General features: G+C 32.5%; 1 protein-coding gene across 2 annotated transcripts in view; it reads left to right on the top strand.

Annotated features, from left to right (window-relative positions):
• Positions 1-24,838, top strand: part of LOC106712155 (cGMP-dependent protein kinase, isozyme 2 forms cD4/T1/T3A/T3B) — a 119,341-nt gene that overhangs the window by 28,658 nt on the left and 65,845 nt on the right. For both annotated transcript variants that reach the window (XM_045681306.1, XM_045681307.1), the window contains exon 2: positions 9,020-9,771. In XM_045681306.1, coding sequence (XP_045537262.1) covers positions 9,284-9,771 — 488 coding nt within the window. In that variant the 5' untranslated portion in view covers positions 9,020-9,283. The remainder of the gene's footprint in view (positions 1-9,019; positions 9,772-24,838) is intronic.

The following is a 24,838-nucleotide window of genomic DNA, read 5'->3' as shown; positions in this document are numbered from 1 at the left end:
ACATGTCATTAGAAGTATTGTGGGTCACTCGTCACACCTATCACTCTGGTATCGTAATTATCATGTTTTGGCAGATTGTGATTGATGCTGTATAAATGTGCCATGGGCTTACTGATGCATGTCGTTCAATGTCGATTAAATGATACCATTGTTTGGAATCCGGTTGTGGTTAATGTAACTTTTTTTTAATACTGCTTTTATTTATATAAAGGTGAAAAAGCAGGCAAAGGCAGCGGCTATGACTATTAATAATAAGAAAAGTTGAAGGATGAATGGTTTTAGTAAAAGATGACAAGAAGAAGAAAGAAGGGACATGAGGAAGGAATGAGAGACTACAGAGATGGCAATCCATAGAAACGCCTCGAAGAAGTGTTTCAATTCCACTTAAACTTAATAAGATGTTAAAAGAATGATGATTAGAAAACTAAAGGAGTCTTTGTTTCAATTTGAAAATATTTCTGCAGACATAATTTCATCAAACATATTCGAATATTAGTTACGATTTAATGTACAGTTTTATTCTATAAAAGTTTAAAATTGTAACACTTGGCCTGGATTATCATCGTTTCTTATAAAAAAAATGAATGATAACTTATCTTGTTTCTAATGAAATATCTAAATAGAAACATGCGTATGCCGCATAGAAATCTGTTTTAAGTATTGACAGGTCATTGAAACTGTCGACAGTAATAGATTTCTTGATAAATCTGATGTTTAGTAGCGAATCAGATTAGCGACGTATGTAGATTACACGGAAAATTATTTTCGTCTACATTTCTCGTAGTAGAATGAATTGAAACAACTTGTAAGAAGTGATAATATATAAACATGTAGCGTTTATTTGAAATTTTGTTAAAAAATACTAACGTTTTTTTGCGTATTTTGGTCACAATGGAATTAATGGAAAAATTCAATGTTACATACTTACTGATAAGATGTTATGGCTACCTATTTTAACTCTTAGAAATAAATCCCTCATAATCTGATCAATTGTACTGATATTGTATGGCCCCTTTCTTTGAAGTATTTACTTTAGTATAACAATTAAGGCTCAATGGAAATGTTGTGTGGAACAGTGCTTGTACATTCATCACCCACTCTGAGTATCTGACATAAGTGTTTATGACTTAAATAATGCATGATTGTGCATTACTATCTGCCTATAATACTTTCAAATATTCAAACATTAATTATTATTGACATTAATTTTTGAAAAGCCCAAAATAAAGTTTAAGCCCAGAAATTGAGTTTTTGTTTCGTTGTCTAAACGTTTTTTCAATTTAGTGCATTATAATTTTACGTCACTACAAGTTGTCTTTAAATAACATACACGAAGATTTGAAATCGTTAATATCCAGAATTACGAATTCAACAACTTTTAAGTGATTTCATTTTTTAACTCCGGATGAGATATGTGAAGGGGATCTATCTTTGTTTGCTTGTTACTCGTAAACATACAAACCATTAGTAGACAGACCAGTCACATGCTTGTTATTAAATTTACGATTGTTTAATACCTCTCGCCAATAAAGTCCAATCATTCTTAATTCTAAATAAACGCGATTTCACTACGACAGTCCGACTGCTTGCTTGTTACTCTTAAATAACATAATTGTGAATGTGACAACCCTCGCTAGCTCAATTGATTTTAATTGAATACAGCCTAAAAATAGCAGCGAGACAAAGCTATTGTGATCCGTTAACCAAAGAGGCGACTGAACTGTCAGTTATTTTCTTAATCACTCAATATCGTTCATTCTTTTACACAGATATTTATTTTTAAAATAAATCAGTGACGTACTAAGTTACCAGAAGTTGTTAGTAACATTTCTGTCAAAGAAAGTTCATTCAAATGAACTTTACCAACCAAAAGTTTGGAATTTGTACTGTCGCTAAAACACTACCAAAAATATTGTTACCTCTGTTTTTTCAATAGGAGTGAGTGGGATGACAATATGTTTTTGTACAGGATTTTTTGGTCTACTATCGGTTAACAATAATTTACAAAGTGACAACGACCTAAGAAACAGAGTAACAAATGCATATATGAATGTTTGAAGAGGAATTTAAAAAAAATTATTCAGGAAGTAAGTTGAATAAGCTTTCCACTTTATCTACTTCCTGATCTTTAATGAATAAAGACGTTTAAAGCACCTTGCCCTTAGTTTTCAGTGATGGTTAATTAGCGCCATTCTTAATATGATTTATTTCTATGAATAGACGATAAATTAAAAAAAAACTTGTAATAACTATAACTTCGAACTTATATTTTTTTTGTTCTTTTGTTTTTGTTTTTTTTAATGTATTCTAAGCATTGTGCTATATGTATTTTCCTACTTACAAAAAGGACATCCTATTGTTATCTTTTCTGAAAAATCTATAAGGTAAAATGTAAGGTACATTGTAGTTATTACGCAAGACGAAAAACTTGAACAAAGATATCTGAGTTCATTTATTGCGCAAGGATATTGCATTTCTTACCACAATAAAACAGGCCTCTGATGTTTATGACAGAGTTTATGTACATAAAGGCAGAGCGACTGCCAATCAGCACCAATATGGTGTATTAATTTTTGTTTGCACATCACTGTATCGAAAATTACCCTTATGCAAAAGTATCACAAGTTTATGGAACTATGACCTTTTTAAAGGCGACTTAAAAAAGAAGGAGGTTATCAATTCGACTTTGTTTTTTTTTTTAATTTTCTTTTGTTTACGAGTTATGGTAAAGACTACTTTCGATGTTATTAAAGTAGACGAGAAGGTTTTAAATCACAGCAACAGAAATGCACAAAAATCAAGGAAACTTCTTATACGATACTTAATTTGAATATGTACTAAAATAAGTAAATAAGCCAATGTAATAGTTTATTCGAAGTTATAAGAAACCAAAATAAAATGCTGAAATTTTAACGCTATCTCTTTTCACTTTACAATAATTGGTAAATAAATAACATACATAATCTGATTTCTCGACCTCGCTTCTTTAATAACCGGTTTAATTTTGATTATTGTTGGAAATTAAAATAAGATCCATTAAAAGATTAAAAAACATTATAATCACACAAACTTAATGAACTGTGGGTAAAAATAATATTGAAAAATTAAGAAAAGTCAAAATATCCATTAACATATTTTAACATGGCATTTCTATTATTTAGATAAAACTAATTATTTATTTTCATAAAATCCAATTTTTAATCTCAAAATTTTGTGTCAGAAGAATAAAACATCAACAAAATTATTTAGCTGCCATATTATCCTATAAAATATCGATGTCAGATTTTCTGATGATGGATTTGGTCATAAAACTTAATATTTTGTCAATATTTTCACTTATAATTTTCCAATTTGATAAATGCCTTACATTATTATAGTCCATCAGAAATAATTGTTTACCATCAATCTATGTTATTGAAACTGGTTGTATTACGAAAAACTTATAGAACACTTCAATTAAAAGACAGGAATTCATTACAATAATCAAATATGAACTTTTCTCAATATCACATTAAAGTTCAATTTGCAAGATATTCAAGGCCCCAATTATTGATGTTAACGGATAATTTATACATACATTTTCTTCGTATATTACGTTGAACAAAGAAGTTAATGAATTGTCTTAATCCTGATTTAATTTTTGTTTTTGTAATAATTGTTTTTAAGGCTTATGAAAATAAGTATTTTTTACTACCTCAAGACTTAACTGAGACATTGGGTAACTTAATTTTATAAAGCATAGACTTTATTAAATAAACGATTACATCTTAAAAGAGAATAGAATTTTTTTTTTGTAATTTGTCTACCAAACTCTGTGTTTGAATGTCCGAAATTTTTCATTCCGATTAACCAAGCCAGACGTACAAGCTTCGGACTCGCAACGAGTAATTTTGACGGTATGAAATTGCTTGAAATTGTTCGTCGTCTGGCTTTTTTGTTGATATAATTTCAACAATGATATCTGAATTGTTGAATTGCGAGTTTTTTAGCTACAACATTGTGACCTTAACATGTACCAAAGCGTGATAAATGTTAACTCACTATGAATTCCTACGTTTTTATTAAAACAAGAAATTACATCTTTGTTACATAAGTATTCAAGATATTATAATCACAAAGAACATATATTTTAATTAGAAATAAATAATTGGGAATGACCATATTAACCTAACATAACCCAATCTTCCCCTTTCTCCTCTATTTTACCGTAACAACACCGTAGCTTGGTTCAATTTTTATAATAACTTATGTAACTTTTGCTTTTCAATATTAACTGATTATGTTACGTTATTATGTATTTTAAGTAAATAAAGACAGCAACTAAATATATGTGAACATTTACTATAATTATTTAAAGCAATTATCATACGAACTTTCCTTTATCTCTACAGTACGATGAAATTCTATGAATAAAAAACTTAAGTCTTCACAAGAAGTACATTTTATTTCTATGAATTTTCGTTATATATTGTCACGTCGTTGCCATGGTGAAGTAGCGCTCATTCGTCGTTAACATACTTACTATAGCAAAAAGTGTCGTGACAACTTTTCGTAAGAATTTTTTCCGTCTAGCCCCCTTTCACAACGCGCGATAAGGAACTTCGTTCCAAAAAACTAATGATATTCTTTTTTTTACGATTTAGTAAAAATTGATATCATGATTTGTAGTCCGCGACGGTGACTTAATCGGCATTTATTCCATGAACCGATTGTGTGCATATGAGATACCCTTTGCGTCGATTTAGGCCTCGTTTCCACTAATATGAGTGACACCACTTTGGCAACACGCGACTGCTATTTGAACAAGAGTCGTGTATCAGTAGAAATAGTGTATTGCATTGTTCATAGAAATAGCAACTACTTTGCTTGTCGTGCTAGTGAAAAAAGGGTCTTAGAATATATGCACACCCATCGGAACTAGAGTGGTATGAGTAACAGGGACGCCTACTTTTAAACCAGGCTAAGGTTATGATTAACATATCTTTCACTAGTTAAATGCCTCATACTAAATACTAAATGTTCACTATATATTCAAATCTACATTCTATAACTAGGTATTTTTTGATAAGTCTCTTAATTTATATTCAAAATTGACAAATGTTTTTTGATACTTACTGCTAACAGGCAATATTTTTATACACAATATGTATCTCGTATTTTACTTGGTCGTTGGTAATGGCTACTTATAAAGATTTTATATTTAAACATAACACTCATAACACATACATATTCAACTCTAGTACCATAATCTATCTCTCATTTTAATTCAATAAGTTTAATTTTCACCAATTATTGATTACACGAACTGTACAAATTCAAACGAAACTATTTTTACGAATTTTATATATTTTATGTTTTTAATTGCCAACGTTTCGAGTACTTAACACTCATGGTCACTGGGTAACTGAGGTATTTGACGTCCGGCGCGATGTAAAAATTGTTGTCGAAGTACCCTCATTCTTAATTATTATTTTTGTTCCGAAACTCATTTCTTTCATGACAGCAACTCTGTTGAGATTTTCATTAATTCATGCTACGGCTGCTGAATCGTGGTTTAAACATTTCAAGCAGTACAGTACAGTACATCTCATAAAGTTTAACATGATAGTATTTAATAATATATACATATATTAGACATAAAAATATATCTTAAAGTAGCCCCCAACCGGTGGCAACTGTAAAAACAAATACATGTTCTGGTAAAGATAATAAGATAAAGTGAGTAAATCCGGCAAGCGGCCAATATCAATGTGAACTATTTACGTAACGTTAAAAGTAGATTAAAATAAATATAAGACGGATTTCAAATCCAAACATGGAACTTTTTCACATCGTAACTGTACGTCGTGACTGTCGTAGCACTTGTGTGACATCATACTGTCATCCCTCTCGTTCTATTAAACAAAAATGAGACAACAACACAGTGTCATTTCTGTTGAAACGTATTGAATTGTGTCAATAGAAATGACATTTATGTTGAGACTAAAGTAATTTTTAAACAAAGCATCACAATGATTAGGCTTTATTTTTAAACATATAAGAAAAAAATAGTGTTGTTTCACCCGTGCGACCGGATTAGTAGGAGTCTAGACTAACCGGTATTTATTATCAGTCAACTACATGACTTATCTAGACACTAACGACGAAGTATTATTTCCGCTCCGACCACTTTCTTTATATTGCAGCCGCGCGGAGCGATCATGATTAAAATAATCTGACAACCGTGCTGAATGTCCAATTAAAAAAACTACACCATAGATATGTCCATAGATAACATAAATATAACACTGTTATGTCATCTTATGAAGTTACTGTTTTTACAGTCGATTTTTCTTATTTATTCTATTTTCGAAGTGCTAAAAATATTCAGGTAAAAGACTCATCTGTATTCTTAATGCGAGCGGCAGATGTTTAATGTGAATACTTCGACAATTTAAAATCACAGATTTGTAAAAAAAAAATATTTCCTAATTTGACTTCAGCCTCCACGATATTGAAACAAAAAAAAAACAGCATTTTATTCAATTTAAAAACAAAATGTATCTTAAAGTATAAGTAACTAGCTATGCCCGCCCGTGCGCTTTCATCCGCATGAAATTCCATTCATTTTTGTTATACAGAAAAACTTTTTTTTATTGCTTCCATTGAGTATAACTTTCAATGTGCAAATATCAAAATTCAGATACTCAAATGACAACGAAGGTCTTCGCCATTAGCTAAGAATTACTATAACCAAGGCAACCATTCAACATTGCTGCTTGCAATTTTTGTGCCTTACTCGCATAACATTTTTTTTTCTATTTACTCACCGCCTAAATTCAATGCGGTAAAAATATAGCCTAAAGCGTTCCGTAATAGTTTTTTTTTACAAAAATAATTATTTAAAAATAATTATACACCGGTAGAGGTATGCCTAGGAAGAGATGGATGGATTGCGTGAAAGGTGACATCAAGAAGGGGGTGACAATGGAGATGACGGCTGACAGATTGATTTGGAGGACGGAAACTTGGTACATCGACCCTACGTAAGTGGGACAAGGTCAGGGAGATGATGATGAATTATTCCAAAATATACCGTTATTTGCTACGATCCTGTGTTATAAAATGTATATTTACGCTTTATTATATTAGTACAGTTAAATAAAAAAATTGTTGCGCAGGTCATAAGTTATAATGTCACCAACTTAATTCATCTAATTAAACAGTTGTCTTATATAGGATAAATAATTAGCAACCCACTGGTCGTTTAAACATTTTAAATGCTAATTTCTAAGGAAAATGTTTTATATAACATAAATTTACATAATTAAAATATTGGTGTTTATGTATGTGGTTATATTTATTCATCAGAGGTTTTTGTCATCATACAATGAATGATGAACAGATTGATCACCTGTCATCAGAACATCACTATTATAGTGTTAAATCACAGATACCTATTTTGATATTAACACATTCAAACATTAACTAATTTATTTTTAGCATAATTTAATTTCAATTTATATGTTAACTATATTAATATATCATTGTCAACATGATTAGATTAGACGTTTAGAAATAGACCGAAATGTATTTTTTTTTTCATTTTGTACCAATCAGTTTATCTCAACTTCAAAGTGGATTATTTATTTCTCTTTATATCGAAACTAGCTGCTGTCCGCGGCTGCGCATCGATTTTTTATTTATTTTTTAATCATTCCAAGTAAAATTATGTAATTTGATTTATGGGATAAAATTTGGCTAGTAGAAGTAATTGCAGTGTCATGTCAAGTATAACCTTGTCATGTCATGTCATTTATAATTATAACCACACTTTTATATACAATTTTTCAAGCATTTTCCTTCATACAAACAATAGTCGTTTGTCAATTAAAAACAGAACAAAACTGCAGCTTTTCTGTTTTTATATGCGAACATAAATGCTGTAGTTAATATTCATTTATATATGTAGATTATAATTTATATAAAAAAAACATTTCGTTACTTACTTTTGGTTCGTATAAATTGGAGCGTAATTAGTTGGCACATAATTAAGTCATCAAAGTTATCTGTTATTCAATGACATTGACATATTCATTTTCTAACTTTCTGTATCAACAAAATTATAGTGCGACAAGCTTATCTGGAACGGTGAGAGAGGCGCTGCTATCATAATTTAGTTTGGGTTAGGCGCACCGGGTCAAATAAATTTGTCAGTCTATATACGGGTTTATATTCCTTAAAAGTTGAAGTATTTTACTGCCGCAACCAAATCAAGTTATTCAGTTTTTATCGTTTTAAAAATACTCCTTTAGACTGGTCTTCTGTACAGATCGCAAATGGAAACAATCATAAAACTATAACAGAAAAATAAAACCTCTCATTACTTTACCGCCTTACCAAGTGTAAACTTGCACGTCACCATGTCAATAGTTATCGTATTGAATCTTTGCCGTGTCACTTTAAAGATGGAAAAGAATCGCCACAAGATTAGATACAAAATCATGTGGCGGTCTTATTACGCACGCATCAGGTGACCGGCCGAGTATTTTAAACTCAAAAACAAACGTTTGAAATCCGTCTGCCACAAGCCCATAGTAACGATTTCTGTGAAGATATACCAATATGTTATGAAGCAATACGCAGAAGTCATCTTTTTATATCGTGTTCTTTATTTGTTTGGGTGCTACGTCGATCAGAATATATGTAATTTATATTTATCAATTTTCATAAACAAAGCGATTTCGAGATCCGATACAACTAATGGTTTTCTCAGAATTCAATGACTGGAACATTAATTAAAAATGAATATTTACAAGTCCACATTGATAACACGATATTTAATTATCGTCGCCAGTCGTTCATTGCGCGGTCGTTTTTAATGCGAGCACGCCGGTCCTAGGAATAGTCGTTCGCTATGACGTTTAATCGTTATCTAAAAAGAGAGACGGTCACATTTTTAACCTCTATTTTTATGTCGATGATGTTTGATATGATAAATAGTGCAAATACAGTTTAATAAGAAGACGTAACATTGCAGGGCGTCGCCGAGGCACGCGGGGCTGACGGCGAGGCGACAGACAGCGGAGCAAGCGGCCGTATCAGCACTACTCCGGCCGTCCGCACTCGCGCCGCACGACTCGCGCTTCGACCCGACCCACACACATCCTGCCTTCCCCGCCGTGCGCCGCTCTCAGACCTTTATAAACTAACTCTAGTGCGAGTGAACCACACAAAGTACCTTTGACTTAACTAACCCGTGCGAATCCCTAGTGCTTCGGTGCAGTGTCCTGTAGCCGAGTGAATGCGCGTGTGCTTCGACACCCTCTGCTTTGGATCGTCACAGCGGACTGCTGGTGACGATGAGCCGAGGGCCGTAGTGAACACAGGAGGAGGAGCGCTTACCGTGGCGCCTACCGTCAACGGCGATAGACGCGCCTTAGATGAAACGTACAGAGAAGTGGAATCGAATGGAATAATGGGGACTCCAAACGCGATGAATTCAGACTCGGAGAATTGTGTCGCCAACGCGACGGTGACTAGCGACATGCAGCCGCTGATTGAGAGAATTAGAGAGCTGGAGGCGTTGTTGAAGCAGCGCGACCAGGAGATGCTGGAGCTGCGCTCGCAACTGGATAAGTTGCAGAGCGTGTTTCCTTACCAGCAGTACGCTAGAGGCTCCAGAGCACCAAGGAAACAGAGAGCGCAGGGTATCTCTGCGGAGCCGCAGACTAGCTCGTCGTTACAGGACTTGGCGCACCAAACGTTCCCGGTCTACGACAAGAGCGAAACGTGAGTACCTTACTTCCTTATCTGTTAGAGCTCGCTAATTAACGACACATCGATGCGATTGACACAATTATGCCTCATTGATAGACAAGAGTTTGTATATAGATAAGTGCTATCGCAGCGCATTTTGTGTTAGACCTTGTTTTCGTTTGAAAAAACAGATCACAAACTGCCAATGAGGATTTATCGAGATTATTATCGTAAACATGACATTCGAATTTCGAAATTTACTTTATGAAGGTAAAATCCACCTTGTTCGTATACCACTTTCGTACAATTAATGTGCACCTGCTTATTATTGAATACGATAAGACATTGCAACAGAACATTTTTTTGTTTAGCGTATCATCAAACAGAACCGCACATGCATTCAGCTCGACTCGAATCATTCGTTTCTCAGAAAAGTAAATCGAATTTTTGATAAATTTAATTCAAGGTGTTTGTAGCTGTAATGATGAGGGTTCTTAAAAAATACTTTCGTAATTAGCAAAGCTCTCAAGTATAGTGATACAGTTATTAATTTTTCATATCTTATTCATTGTTTTTATTAAGTATTATAGATATTACGCCATTTAAACTTCACATTATCTGAAACATCAAGTTGTTAATAAACAAAATTAAAAAAATTTAAAATGTCAGATGGATCTTGAAAAAAATTAATTTCAATTGGTACATCAAACTCATTTAAGATAAATGTATGTACTTACAGAGCTGTAACAATACACTTCATAACAAACACGTTAACTGAAATCTCGTGACTGCCAAATACATGATTTACTTTTTAAATTTGCACATTTACATCATGGCTCATCATTGCAAACCTTGTCACTAATAAAAATATATATTTATACAGACATATTCTAAGTCATTGAATGTACAGTACACTAAATGTTAATATATTTCAACCTTGTTTGTAAATAAATATTATTGGTATTTGAAAACGGATAAAAATAACTTGTATGAAGTGCTTTGAAATAGACTATTATTTCCGTATTTAACCTGCTTAATGATATTTTATTGTATTTTGCGAATTATATAGAAATGATATAAAATAACAAAACATTTCTTTAAGATAAAATATTTCCGTTCCTTTCAGAAATTTACTAAACTCACTCACTAGGTACTTACCTAACTGCATCTCACGTAGTCTTATTTTTTAGTTATTTATTTTACTAGTTGACATCTAAACTTTCAAAGTTTTTAACTTACTTCGATCTCAAATAATGTTATTTTGATGTGTGGGGTCACAAGAAAAAATAAGATACGAAATGGATATATTAGGAATCTTGAAAGTAACATCAGTGGTAGAGAAATTAAGAACAAGAAGGTTAGCGTGGTTATAGCATGAAGAATCGCATGTGACCAGGAGAACTTTATTTATGAATGTGGTGGGGTACACCGGTAGTATTGGGCCTAGGGAGAGGTGGATGAATTGCTTGATAGATGACATGATCAAAAAGGGAGTGACGACTGAGATGATGGATGATAGATCGATCGAGAGGACAAAACCTTGAGCGTCGACTCTTAAATGAAATCGAAACATGTTTTTAACCCACTTCAGAAAGGAGGAGGTTCTCAATTCTTCTGTATTTTTTTATGTTCACTCGGTGTATGATCGCAGAAAATAGTCACATACATAATTTTTAATACAAGTTTTTAAGTAATATTCTACGTTTCAAATCATGTGATATATAACAAAAACATTTATAATTTATCACAGAATTGTTATAGTGAAGTTTACTTTGTAATATTTGATCAATACCGTCTGTCTGTTGATCGACATATTTATCGTCCACTGAGAAGTCACGTGCAGTATTATCTATGTGATTTATACCACTAGACCTTTCAAACACAAAATACTAACAAATACTTGCGACTCATTGAATTAAGTTTCATTATATTATCGTCAGCAATATTTACTGTACCATAAAAATTATTTCTAATCTCTATGAATACAAAATTTGTAGAATATTTTCTTCGTCAAAACCCGATGAAGTTCATATGGCATAACATTTTGCTAAGTCTCTTTAATAAATTTTGCTATGTTCTGGCTGTCGCCCGAGACTCCGTCCGCGCAGTTTTAAAAAAATAGCCATAAGCCTATGTGTTCTTGTAGACTATGTTCTACATATGTGCCAAAGTTCATCAATATCTGCTAAGCCGTACCGGAGATAATTTCAAACAAACATATATCCAATTTATCATTAGTAAGATGAACATATGTTATATGCTCTATTGTTTTAGACATAATTAGCTACTATTTAATTGTTTAATACTTTAAAAAAAATAATGCTCATTATCTTTTTTAGTGTATTTCCTCACAATGAGAATTAAAGACTTGTACAAATAATACAAAGTCGACGCGATTATAGACCTTTTGCGTATTTTGTGACGCAATCACATATTTAAAATTGTATTGCACGAAAGATAATAACAATTTTATTTCCGAGATTGAATAATTACGTAAATGATCAAATTTAAATTTTCATATTTGATTCACTAATGTAACACGTAATTAAAGTAAATAAGTTGTAAACTTGTAAACTTTTTATCTTCAACCAGATCAAGATTCTTATGTATTTCAGAAATTTTGACGTGACTTTAAATCAAAGTCCAACTGAGTCACTCGGAGTCAGAAATCTACACCAAGTCTCCCGTAGTTGCCTCGTCAAAAATCTTGTACGGAGTCTTTGACAATAACGTGACGTCCGCCATATTGAATTTATAAACGTATAATAAAACGTAATATACTGGCCACGTGGGTAATTATATAGTACATAATCATTCTATGTGAATTATAAATGAAGGAGGTACGTCTTCTAGAAATACTCATGTCTGATTGATAATGCAAATACTGGCAAAACTAAAATTATCAAATTTACAAGACTTGTCTATTGCAAAAGTAAAGAATTAACTAAATTACAATTTTTTTACAATTTCGTTATTTGCGCCAAAATTGACTCCACGATAATACCGTCGCGTAGAACAATTTACTTCGTTGTTTCGATCGTGTCCGTATCATGGTAACATAATCCAATTTCAACTGACAAGATTCATCTACATTCATTATTCACGAGCAATATCAGCTACCCTAGTATTACAAGATTCAAACTTTATAGTGGCTCGTGGTTCGCTGCGAACGTATGTCTACGCAAGAGGATGCAATGTTTGTAAACCAAATGCCCCCTTCGCCTCCGCGTCCCTTTAAGTTTTACCGATACTTAAAATTGTTTTTTACGTTGCTCGTAGAAATTTCTTTAGATGCCGCTTATTTGTACGTACGACCCTCTGATGAAATATAGTCATTCGAATTAAGTTATATCTTTTCACCCAACCCATTAGGGTAATTCGGTCGTCGGATCTCATATATTTCATGTGAAATCAGTATTCGTGATGTGCTGTTATTTTATTCGCGGTTGCGTCAAAACGGCTCATAATGGCGCGAATGACGGGGTGAATTTTAACATGGCAATTTGTATGCGGCACAGTGGAATGCGGGAAGGATCGTTCTTTCATTTTTGCTGTTATCGCCTTTGTTATGTAACATACTCTCATAATTATATTTAACATTATACTAAATACAAAATACTTCTTAAGCAAAAAATAAGTGATTTAAAGAAGTATGGTTAATCAAGATAGACTTATTGTCATTTACTGACTGTACGTGTATGGTACGACTAGAGATCTCAAGTATATATGCCTTAAATAAACGTAGGAAGGAATGATCACGAAACATGGGACTTAATAAAAAAGCTGCTGATTAATTCACCTCTTTGTATGAAAAAACAAGAGAGGACTTTGATTTTCAGTTGATAGAAATTTTACTAATTATTTTTTTTTAAAGTGAATAAACAGTTTTAGTAGAAGAGAACGAAGTGCGATCGAACAAAGTATCTGCTCCTTTGTTACTCCCTGCATATTAGAAGAGTATATTCGTAAATTGAACCGTTTGTTACAATGTCAAAAGTAGACTGATTAAGATAAACTCCGTAAATTAGCATGTGTTAGCAGTTTTAGAAATGTAGTCAAAAGTGACGGTTCAAGGTCAACGGATAACCTTTCTGATTGTCCTTATCGTCGGTTCATCATTCGTATACTATAAGCGTACCAGCATGTAAGTTACAGTTAAAATTAGGATGCTCTTGTATTCGGCCCTATGATGAACCTTGGATTTAAGTTAACCAAGGTCTTCTATTCACGGTTTTCAGGGTTTTCCTTGTGTATTTTGTAATAAACGCCTTAATCCTAAGTTGAGATCAAAAGGTTGGCCTTAAAACGGACATGTTGATTTTAATGTTGAGGTTGATGTCAACAATTGCGTTGTATTTACAATTGTTAAAAACGACAAATATTAAACATCAGTATAAATAATTTTAAAGACGCTTTGTAAAAATTAAACGGCAAATAACAAAAGAGTTCTTAGTCATTTTGTAAGTAGGTTTACATTCTAGACACGAGCAATTTGTTTGACATTTGCATGATTATCGTAATGCCGACTATAAACTACCTGTGTTACAGTGACGGCTATCAGTAACGAATGTGCGTCTTATTTAAAAACAATATGGTATAACCAATAAAACAACGTTATTTCATCAAACAAAATGAAAGCCTTCGCTGATATTTTTCAAAAAATGTAATCGTGAAATTAATGAAGCACTTTGTTTTATTAACATTATTTTATGTATACCGTACAAAGTTTACTTATATTTTATTCGCGACAATTTATATTAAAAATATAAATGTTCCACTAAAGAGCAAAGGTTAACAGAAAATCTTCCTTGAGCACCTTTGCACCGCGTAATCAAAAGAAGTAGTAAAATGTTAAACATATTTGCTTACATCGAATTCTTAACGTAATAAAGTAAATGAAAAATATTTTTATCTTCCTTTTTATACATTTACGTCTTTTTAAATATTTCTTATTGTTTTTGTATCAACTTAACGTTTTTTTACTTACATTTTCGAATAGAATTCAAGAAACTTTGAAGTAACACAAAATGAAATTTTTACTATAAAAAGTAATTTAATTTTTTAAAATGTTCGGTACCGTCACAGCATAATTAAACCTGAATTTCAGCCGTCGTTAATTACTACTTATTTCTTAAAAATCTATGATAAATCTTTGAAAACATAATCTGTAAAATTTTCATGTATATTGTATTGTATCTTCAATTCAATTTTACATCCATTTATAACACAGCATTTTATGTCAAAGTTATTGCAATTTTGTTTTTTGAGATAATATTGATCAGGGATTACTTATTTTTATGTATCGCCTGCGTCGCTCAATATATCTGGCGATGTCTTGCTCGTGGGTGGTCCTGTTCAATATATAAATGTACATTTTTGTAGTTGTGTTCATCTACAAGTATAAATGTACATTTACAAAAATGTACATTTTCACTGTAAAACATATTTTTGTTAAATGTAATTTTTTTAAAAACTACAACTGTAAATGTTTTAACGTTACAGTTGATTTCAATATTGTATTAATTTAAATTATCTGTAGCTTATTTATTAGATTTTGGTTCCATAAATAACTTTTTATCCATATTATTCTAGATATAAGAAAAAAAAATCATTCATATATAGCCTATATTTTTATGTATTGCCTTTATCTTGCAATATTAAATTCACTCGCACCTGAACAACTACGACCACAATGGACTTATTTAGTTTTAATTTTTTTCCTTTAATTTATTATTGGTCACTTAGTAACAAATATCGTGAAAGTATACTTTAAGTAAATAAAATCGATAAGGTGGAAACACGACATGCTGAGTGCAGATGTCAGTGCCAAAGATGGCCATCTGAGAAATCTCGTTTTCTGAATTGCCCATTACTTACGTCTTACAGGTTGAAATTTCTTAAGCGATATTTTCTGCAAACTTTATAAGACTATTTAGAAATATTTGTTCCATATTATATTCAATTCAATTTTCTTTTTGGTTTATAATTTAATATTTATTTTAAATAAACATTTAAAGTTAGTTTTAATATGGAATCTACTATAATAATATATCCCAAGTAGGGTTGGCGACAGTTGGGGGGCCGTACAAAATTAAGCCAAAACTTTAAGGTTTATAAAACTTTGCGCGCCGACCCCACGTGAGTGGGATAAGGCCAGGGAGATGATAAGTTTAGTATGTTCAAAAGTTATAAATAACTTGTCGTGTTATACTCATAACTTAATAGATGTCAATTTAGGTACATAGATTGTAAAGACAAGAAAGATTTCTTATAAAATTTAAAATTAGACACTATTTTTTTATTATGAATTTTTATTGTCCTGTGCGCAACTGTAAGACTGTAAAAGATTAAAACTTAAATTATATGTTAATTTTATTGCGAACATACCTCGATTTAACCAAGGCTGTTGATTTGAGAAATCCCCGCCTGTTTCGTCTCTTAATTAACGATCGGGTGGGATATGTTTACGATAGTTACGTGACATGGAAATTTAAAGCTTCAAATTACCCGCATAATCGAATTTTTTGAGTCCGGTAACTCATTACTTAATACAAACGGGTGCTGGCGCCTTGATTTATAGTTTTTGATGATCCAACTAGAATTCAATGAAGTGAAAGCTTCCTTACACAATGTTCAAGGAAAAAATCCGGCTCGAAAGCTAAACATCATAGTTTATTATTATTTCGATAACCATATCAATCAATATTAAATATGATTTTCGTAAAACAAATGAAGCAAACATTTAAAAATTTTGAAATAATACTTTTTTATCTTCGTACATTAATATTTTATACAACATACTACGAGTAGTACATATGTATAAATAATTAATTATTATTAATTAACTTATGCGTAATAAGTTAAATGATAGTTTGAACATTAAAAGAAAACAATAAAACAATGTAATGTCTATTTTAAAATCTGATCAGTATTTCTACAAAATTATTTAATAATCTCTCACAATCGAAATTTTTTAAAATATATTTGTATAGTAATTTCACAATTCTCCTCAGTTATAAACAACAGCCACTGTCTACTTACGTCCAAAGATATTACAGTTGGCGTACAATAAATAATCGGTGAGGCAATCCACCAACAACCAGTAATGACTGCTGTATAAAAGTAAACAAAACCAGTCCATCCTTACATTTCTACAACGCAAACAACTTTTAGACGAACGCCCTTGTTTTCAATTATAAACCGAAGGTTGTTTTTGTTAACGATTTTTCAGTTATCTTTATGTATTGAATAAATAAAATTATAGAAATTCCATTAATTTTAGCTCAAGGTGTTAAAATAATTCTATTCGGAGAACTCGGTACATACAAATCGATTTCGAATGGAAGCTTATATCTATATATGTCGATTCATATATATATATAATTGCCGTAGTTAATTTATATATCACGCTCTTTTCATTGAATGTTAAGACAACTGTTCGTTTCTAAGAATTGTATAACGAGAACTTAATGTAGTTGCAATTAAATAACAAGCAAGCTCTTGTGTCTCAGAGATAGCAAACATTTACGTTGGTATTTATTTATTTACTACAAAACACATGGATCACATATGTCTTATGTATATATGTGTCCTTATTGAAAGTTTTCAGGTTTCAGGAGGTCTGAATATATCGTACATTGCCGCGACAAACATTACCCTACTGTCATTCGAGAATATGAAGACAACTGTTCGTTTCTAAGAAATAAATAATGAGAGTTAAATGTACTTGACATTAATGAAGTTTAATTAAAAGGTTACATACATTAATTGATCTAAGCATTACAAGCGGAAGCGCATATCAGTTGCGCACAAATGAGTTCGCAATGTACAGTCGCGTACAAAAACGTTCGTCACCTTAATGACGACATTTTCTTGCACCAGGAAGTAATAACACTTTCAGTGCCACTAACTTGCTCAGCGAATTCAATTTAACATGTGAAACTCGGAGTTGCATTAAATGTGTTATTATAACACATAAAACACAACTACGATATTAAGGATGTACGTGTATACTAAGCCTTGTTAACGTATCAAGGACGTGTTTATACGAGCATGCATTTGTCTGATTCACTTTAGAAGTTTAGTTTCAAAACGTATTAAATGATATTCACTTAATAAAGGAATAAATTTAACAGGTAACAAAAGTATTTCTTTCCCAACTTTACACCTTTTCTTACTAATATTATAAATGCGAATGTTTGGAAGTATGGATCTACAGAACAGTTTAACAGATCTCGCTGCAATTTGGTATATATGTAGAACATACTATGGTAGAACACATAGGCTACTAATTAAGTTTTTTTTAAGAGTCGCAGACAATTGCTAGTGATATATAAATATCAACTGCGTTTCTGTCTCCATATTGTTATTTGGCATATTATCAATGGAAGAATTAAATAACAATTAATTTCAAGTAATTTCTTAATTATTTGCATTTTGTAACTGTGTTATCAAAGGACGCGGTAACCGAATTTTATAGAATACGAGGGAATAAATTGAGTGATAATTTTGATACGATTCTGTGCAAAACAATTAATTTGGAATAAATTAAATATAATGTTTTTTAAATTGTTGTTCTTTAGGTCTTTTTTATAATTCAAGTATTACTTTGTTATTTCTTTAAAATTAAATTAAAAGCTAATGTTGTTATCGATATAATTGGAAATTCTTAAATAAAAAATATTTGATGCAATTTGTCATTTAAAAAAAAAATAAAGGGTTTACCTATTTAGAACATTATGGTTCCCTATTACATTAGATAAATTGCTGTAAAACTTAGACGTAATTCGTTATTTAATCCATAAAACATTAATAACAGGTTTAAGTAGTCCGGCCATGTAAGTTTAAATTCATGATTTGATCTTAGCCAGTCTTCGCATATGACGTCTTTACCTTAAACGTGCAATACCACGACTAAGCTACAAATAATTAATTAAAAATGTTCAAGTAATTCTCAGGACAACATTTTTATTATCAGAATTGGTGTTAACTGAAATAAATGGAATTCCAAAAGTTTTTATTGGGGCTGAAATTCTATTTTGAAGTGCAAAGATGTGTTTATCGAATAAAATATAAGCTATCAGCTAAGAACAGTTAGTTTAAGTTTTATTATCTCTTGCAGTATTTTTTGTTCTCTCAATGTTTATTCGTTAGACGTTGCGTTCGCAGGCTAAAGATACGAGAGTGATGTTAAACAACTTTCTAGTTTTAAACGCTTCCACGAACACTCTTAGAAGTTTTCTTTAAAGTCTTGTTATTTTAGTAATGAAAGTGGAATAAGCACGTACTGTTATTTTAATAACAATTCGGAGTTAAACAATTTTCTGAGATTTTCTGTAATCGTTAATTAGAGCAATACACAGCGTTACTCTAATTAATGATTGTGTACTGAATCATTAACTTGGCAATGACTGTGGTTAATGATATCTCACGTACATCATTTTCAGAATAGTTTTCATAAATTGATTAAGAGATCGTCACGTTATTAGTTGGATACAGCAACCATTTCTGGTATAGCATACTCTATTGCTTACTGCTCAGGTGCACATATTCTACTACTCTACGATATTAAGTTGTCATACTGCCTTTTGTATAATACGGGATTCTAAAGGACTTAACTTTTTATATTAATTACATCAATTAATTTGTCCAGGTTAACCCCGTCTTGTGATAAATAAATTCAACTCTGATGATATCTGCTATGAGAAGATATCGCTGTACCAAAAAAAAAGATCCGAAGAAATTAATAAAATGTGTAATTAAGTCACTTAAGAGATTTTAATTAGTACTAATTGAGCTGGAGAGAAATTTGTAATTCGAATTTAAGAAAATATCTTCATGTTTAATGCACGTTAATTTAATTGGCTTTTACAAATTGTTTGTAATTCTGAATGTCTTGAGTTTTTGCTTACTAAACTAAAACTATTAAGCGACATATGTGTGAATTTACAACATTTTTTTCTTTAAGAATTGTCTATGTTGTGTGATGATCTATGATCATAGATTATTTATTGATTCTAATAAATAAAGTAACTACGTCTTGTATATCTCCCGTGCTAATTATAATATTGCGACGCAATTTTATATCCTTGGCAGTCAAACGGATAGAGCGTATATGATCTACATTACAACCCGCTTCAAGGGAAAAACCAAACTTGGCATAATGGTATTTAAGAACGAGTGGTGTCCTGTGCAGTACAGAATGCGATAGATATCTTAATTTATCTGATCATTTTATCGCAAGCATTTAACATTAATTGCAAGCTTCGACGAACAGCTGTTTCGTTTTTATCTTTAATACAGATCGAGCCCTTTTTGCTTTGAAACTAGTTAATACTCGAGAAATAAATATCTTTATGATCGATATAGACGAATATATATTTATTTTTATCTTTATTATATTTATATGACGGTTGAAACCACTGTTCAGAAAAAGGTACATATAATAATTAGACAAACTTATCGTGGTAACACGAAAACTTATTGAAAGGTTCAAAGATGACGATTGAAGAAAAAGAACCAAAGAAAAACGAAAAGTTGAAGTTCGGATCATTGAAATGTTAAAAAATACAAATCGATTATGGTGGTTTGTTAATTGGACTTATTGTAAATGCGAAAGTTAGATAGATGTATGGATGGATGTTTGTTAGAAGGTATCTCCGGAACAGCTCAATGGATCTTAATGAAATTTGGCACAGATGTAGAACATAGTCTGGAAGGACACGTAAACTACTTATTGGGTTTTTTTTTAATTCCGCGTGGACGGAGTCACGGATAAATGCTAGTGTTAGTATAATGTTAAAGACATGATTACACTCAATTCCGCGATATTTTAATGTCATCAAATAAACGGGAACAACCCGTTTCTTTCCTTGCGCAAAGCAGACATGTTTTTTATAGCAATTAAAATTGTACAGTACCTTGTTGACATTTGTAAACTTGTTGTAGTTTAAAATCACGATTAAAACACAATAATTGACATTTATAACAATGACAATCTTGATTACAGTTTAACTTTGACCCGAGATTAAACGATACAAATTAAAAAAAAATACCACATTTCTTACTTCATGTTGATTGATTTCGTAATAAAAAATTAATATTTAAGACATAATGGAAAATAACACCGTCCGATACTTTGTAGACAATATTAATGTATTTTCAGACAGCTGAATATTTTTTGCTCCTTTTACTTTATTTTTAAAAATAAATCTTAATTAGTTGTTAGCCAAATTTTTTCATCTTAGAATATAATTAATAAATCCTTTAAATTATTTTTATCCGTAGACTCATTTAGTACCGTTCTGCGCAAAATTGCGAGCCACTATAAAGTTTGTATGGCACTATACCAGTTAAATCATATTAGTGTCCCAGCGTCCGAATACCAAAGACTATTATAATCGCTAGTTATGTTGGTGGACGGAGCGCAGTATTCTTCACGAAGTAGACATTTCCGGCGTGCTATAAATAAAAAATAAATAAAATAAAATAAAATAACTTTTATTTCGGACAAGTTACATCCATAAAGTGTTAGTAGAAAATAAAATAGAACAACAGATCCTACGACTATGTTAGTAAAATAAAACAGTTCATATTTAAATTATTTTGCTACTAGGTTATTGTTCGAAATGCATCTACGAACAATTCCTAGTAACAGCGGAGAGTCAAATCTCCATGCTATGGTGCCCAGGATGGAGTTGGAGCTAGCTCTCAGTCTGCAGAGCAGCGAAGCAGACTTTTTTCTTATGATGGCATGGCATCCATCAACTCCTGCCTGAGCAAGCATACCAGATGCACTGCAGAAACGAGGCAGCCCCATCAGCATCCTGAATCCATTATTGTATTGGACGCGCAAAGCACTGACAGCCCGCTGCGTATAGTTGGTCCAAAGGCTGCACGTATAGAACACTTGACAGTAAGCTTTGAAAAGCGTTACTTTTACTTGCTTGCTACAACGAGCAAACCTTCGCGCCACCATATTACATCGGACTGCCAGCGCCCTACGCTCCCTCTCTATATCCACTTGATCCTTAAGGTCGGCAGTCACATAATGACCTAGATATTTAAATTGATAGACGCGTTTTAGTTCAGTACCATTCAGTTTAATTACAGGTACGACCTCTGGATATTTACCACCACCTGCCCCAAAGACCAAGTATTCACTTTTTGCCACATTATATACTAGGCCATGCGTCAGAGCGTATGACTCACAACAAGCTAGTAAGTTTCTCATTGCCCTGATTGTTGGACTCAGCAGCACCATGTCATCAGCATAGCTGATGTTATTGATACTCACGTCATCAATGCGACATCCAATTTTCTTGCTGCTGAGCTCAACAATCAGGTCATTTATATAGAGATTAAAAAGTTTCGCCGAGGTTATCCCGCCTTGTCTAACTCCACAGTTCAAACTGTATGGCGACGAGAGCTTATCGGCCCACCTAACGTAGTTTATCTGGTTGTGGTACCAATACTGAAGTATACGCAACAATTCGACTGGTACATTTCTCTCTCGTAGCTTGTTCCACAAGATATCATATGATACGAGGTCAAAAGCACGTGAGAGATCCAAGAAACAAGCATAGATAGGTGTACGTCGACTTGTATAATATTGTACTGTATGCTTAAGTCCGAGAATGGCGGTTTCCGTGCACAGGTCACTACGGAAGCCAAATTGCGCATCATGTAATCGCAAAAACTGGTCTAAACGCGCGTTCAGCTGGCTATCCAGCACCTTGGCAATGATAGTAGCTAACGAGATGGGTCGATAGTTGCTCTTATCCGCAACGTCTCCAGTTTTGTTTTTAATAATAGGTACAACAATTGTTCGCATTAGATCGGTAGGAAGATGAGAGTGACACATACACAGCGAGTAAAACATAGCTAACACTCGAGCTATGTGTGGACCCGCATGCTGCAGGTGCTCAACACTCAGACCGTCGTGACCAGGGGACTTTCCTCGAGTCATTTTACTTATTGTATTGTACACCTGCTTTGCGGAAAAGCGCACATGGTCGGCTTCAGGACAATGTCCGTCATCGAGCACCCGTAGAGGCGATCCAAGTGGAGAGACAATTTTAAAATGGTTTAAAAACATGTTAGCAATGCCCTCCGGATTATCAGCCCCTCCAACACTCACGGGGAGGCCCGGTCTAACGTCTAGCTTTTTGGTAGACTTCCAGAACTTTTGAAAGTTGTTAGCCTTGTGGTGGGTAGCAATTATATCAAGCTTTATTTGTTCCTGATGGTTCTGACACCACCTTAATTTGCTTTTAAAAATTTTTCGAGTGGAACACATGTCTTTATAAATTTCGCCTGACATTGGTTTGTTGTGATATAACCACAGCTGATATTTTAGCCTGGCCTTCCCGTGAGCATCTTTTACATGCTATAAGAAGCGTTCTTGAGTCGGACTAACGCACAAGTAGCATTAAATAATACTACGCAATGCTTTTTTATAGTACAAAGTAGTAAACGAGCAAGCGGCTACCAGTTTTCGCTAAAATAGCGAACTGATCGCTGCTCATAAACCTCCGTAAGAAGTTAACATGTTGTATCATCGAATTCAATGTAAATGAGAAATTATAACATCTAAAATTTGGCACAGATGTAGAATGTAGTCTAAAAGAACACATAGACTACTTATTAAGTTTTTTTTATTATTTCTGCGCGAACGGAGTCGCGGGCGCATGCTAGTAGACACGAAATGACATTGTGAGCCAGTGGAATGTTAAATATAATTTCTCATTTCTATTGAATTCGAATGTGGATACGTTTGCCTATTAATTATGATGCTAACGTTGCCAGTGTGAAACGTATAAAAAATCAATTCTGTTTGTATTAAAAACTAGCTGTCGCCCACGACGCCGTCTGCGCGTTATTAGAAAAACACTTAATTAGTAGCCTATGTTTTCTTCCAAACTATCAATTATCTAGAGTCATGCAGCCGTTCTGGAGATACCTTCTAACAAAAACCCATCCTTCCAAACATTCGCATTATTAATAGTAGTAAGATGAATATCAGGGGTGGCCAACTTGTTGACCAGATATCTACTGTATACTAACCTTGTGCGATCTATCAATTACAAAATTCGTGAAATCCTTAATAAAACAGCATAGTACACAATTATGGAGTATTTTATATTTAAATAAAAGAGAAATTTCTTAGTAAATACCTATTTATATTAGTGTGAGTATTACATCTGAACGTTCACCGCTACGTTAAGTTTAACGTATTTTTTGCCATGCTATGATCGACTGGACTAACAGTCGCAGATTGGCCACACCTGGTATAGATCATGACATATTATTATAGCTAGTTATGAACAGATAGTTGACAGTGAACACTAGTTTTAAGGAAAACTATATTGAGCGATACTAAAGCTTTTGGTATAGGATTATATTGATATCCGTGTATAGGATTACTTAGCCTTCATTACACAACATATATGAATACATATGTTATAGAACTAGGTAATAATATGAACAACCAGTTTGTAATTGTAGGTTTAAATTACTTATTATTGGCATTAGCACGTAACATTACTTATTTTCACGCGTAGTTAAAGAAAGGTCGACCCTTTTAAGTAACTTAGTGTGCAAATGATTTGTAAATTTAAATAAAATATTAATTAATTTGAATGTTTATGTGATAACTACTTCGGTACATAAAAGGCTGTATATGGATAAAGGATTTGATGGAGGAGGAGATGCATAGGAAGGTTAAATATTCTCTTTTTGTGCGTCTCCTCCTTCGTCGATTGAGGGTAGGCAACGCATCTGCAATTGCGAATGTCTATGGGCAGCGGTCGCTTCGCTATTTCGGCGAATTCATGTGGCAGCTTGCTCGTTTGCCACCTTGTAATATTGATCTCAGAAACCCAGGGTAAGACAAATATTATTCAATAAGTTACGTTTAGAAATGTCTATACTGGTTTCAAGTTATGGTATCTTAGTGAACAATACCTTGGATCTTAGGCCAAACGAAGGATTATGTTTAACACAATCACAATGTAATTTGTTATTCTTTAAGTTTATTATTATTGTTTCCATATTATCTGCCGACCTCGTATCAGATTTCAAGCAGCGACATTCATATATG

This window comes from Papilio machaon, chromosome 15, assembly GCF_912999745.1.
Source record: "Papilio machaon chromosome 15, ilPapMach1.1, whole genome shotgun sequence".
NCBI lineage: Eukaryota > Metazoa > Arthropoda > Insecta > Lepidoptera > Papilionidae > Papilio > Papilio machaon.
This window is presented reverse-complemented; position numbering and strand designations above follow the sequence as displayed.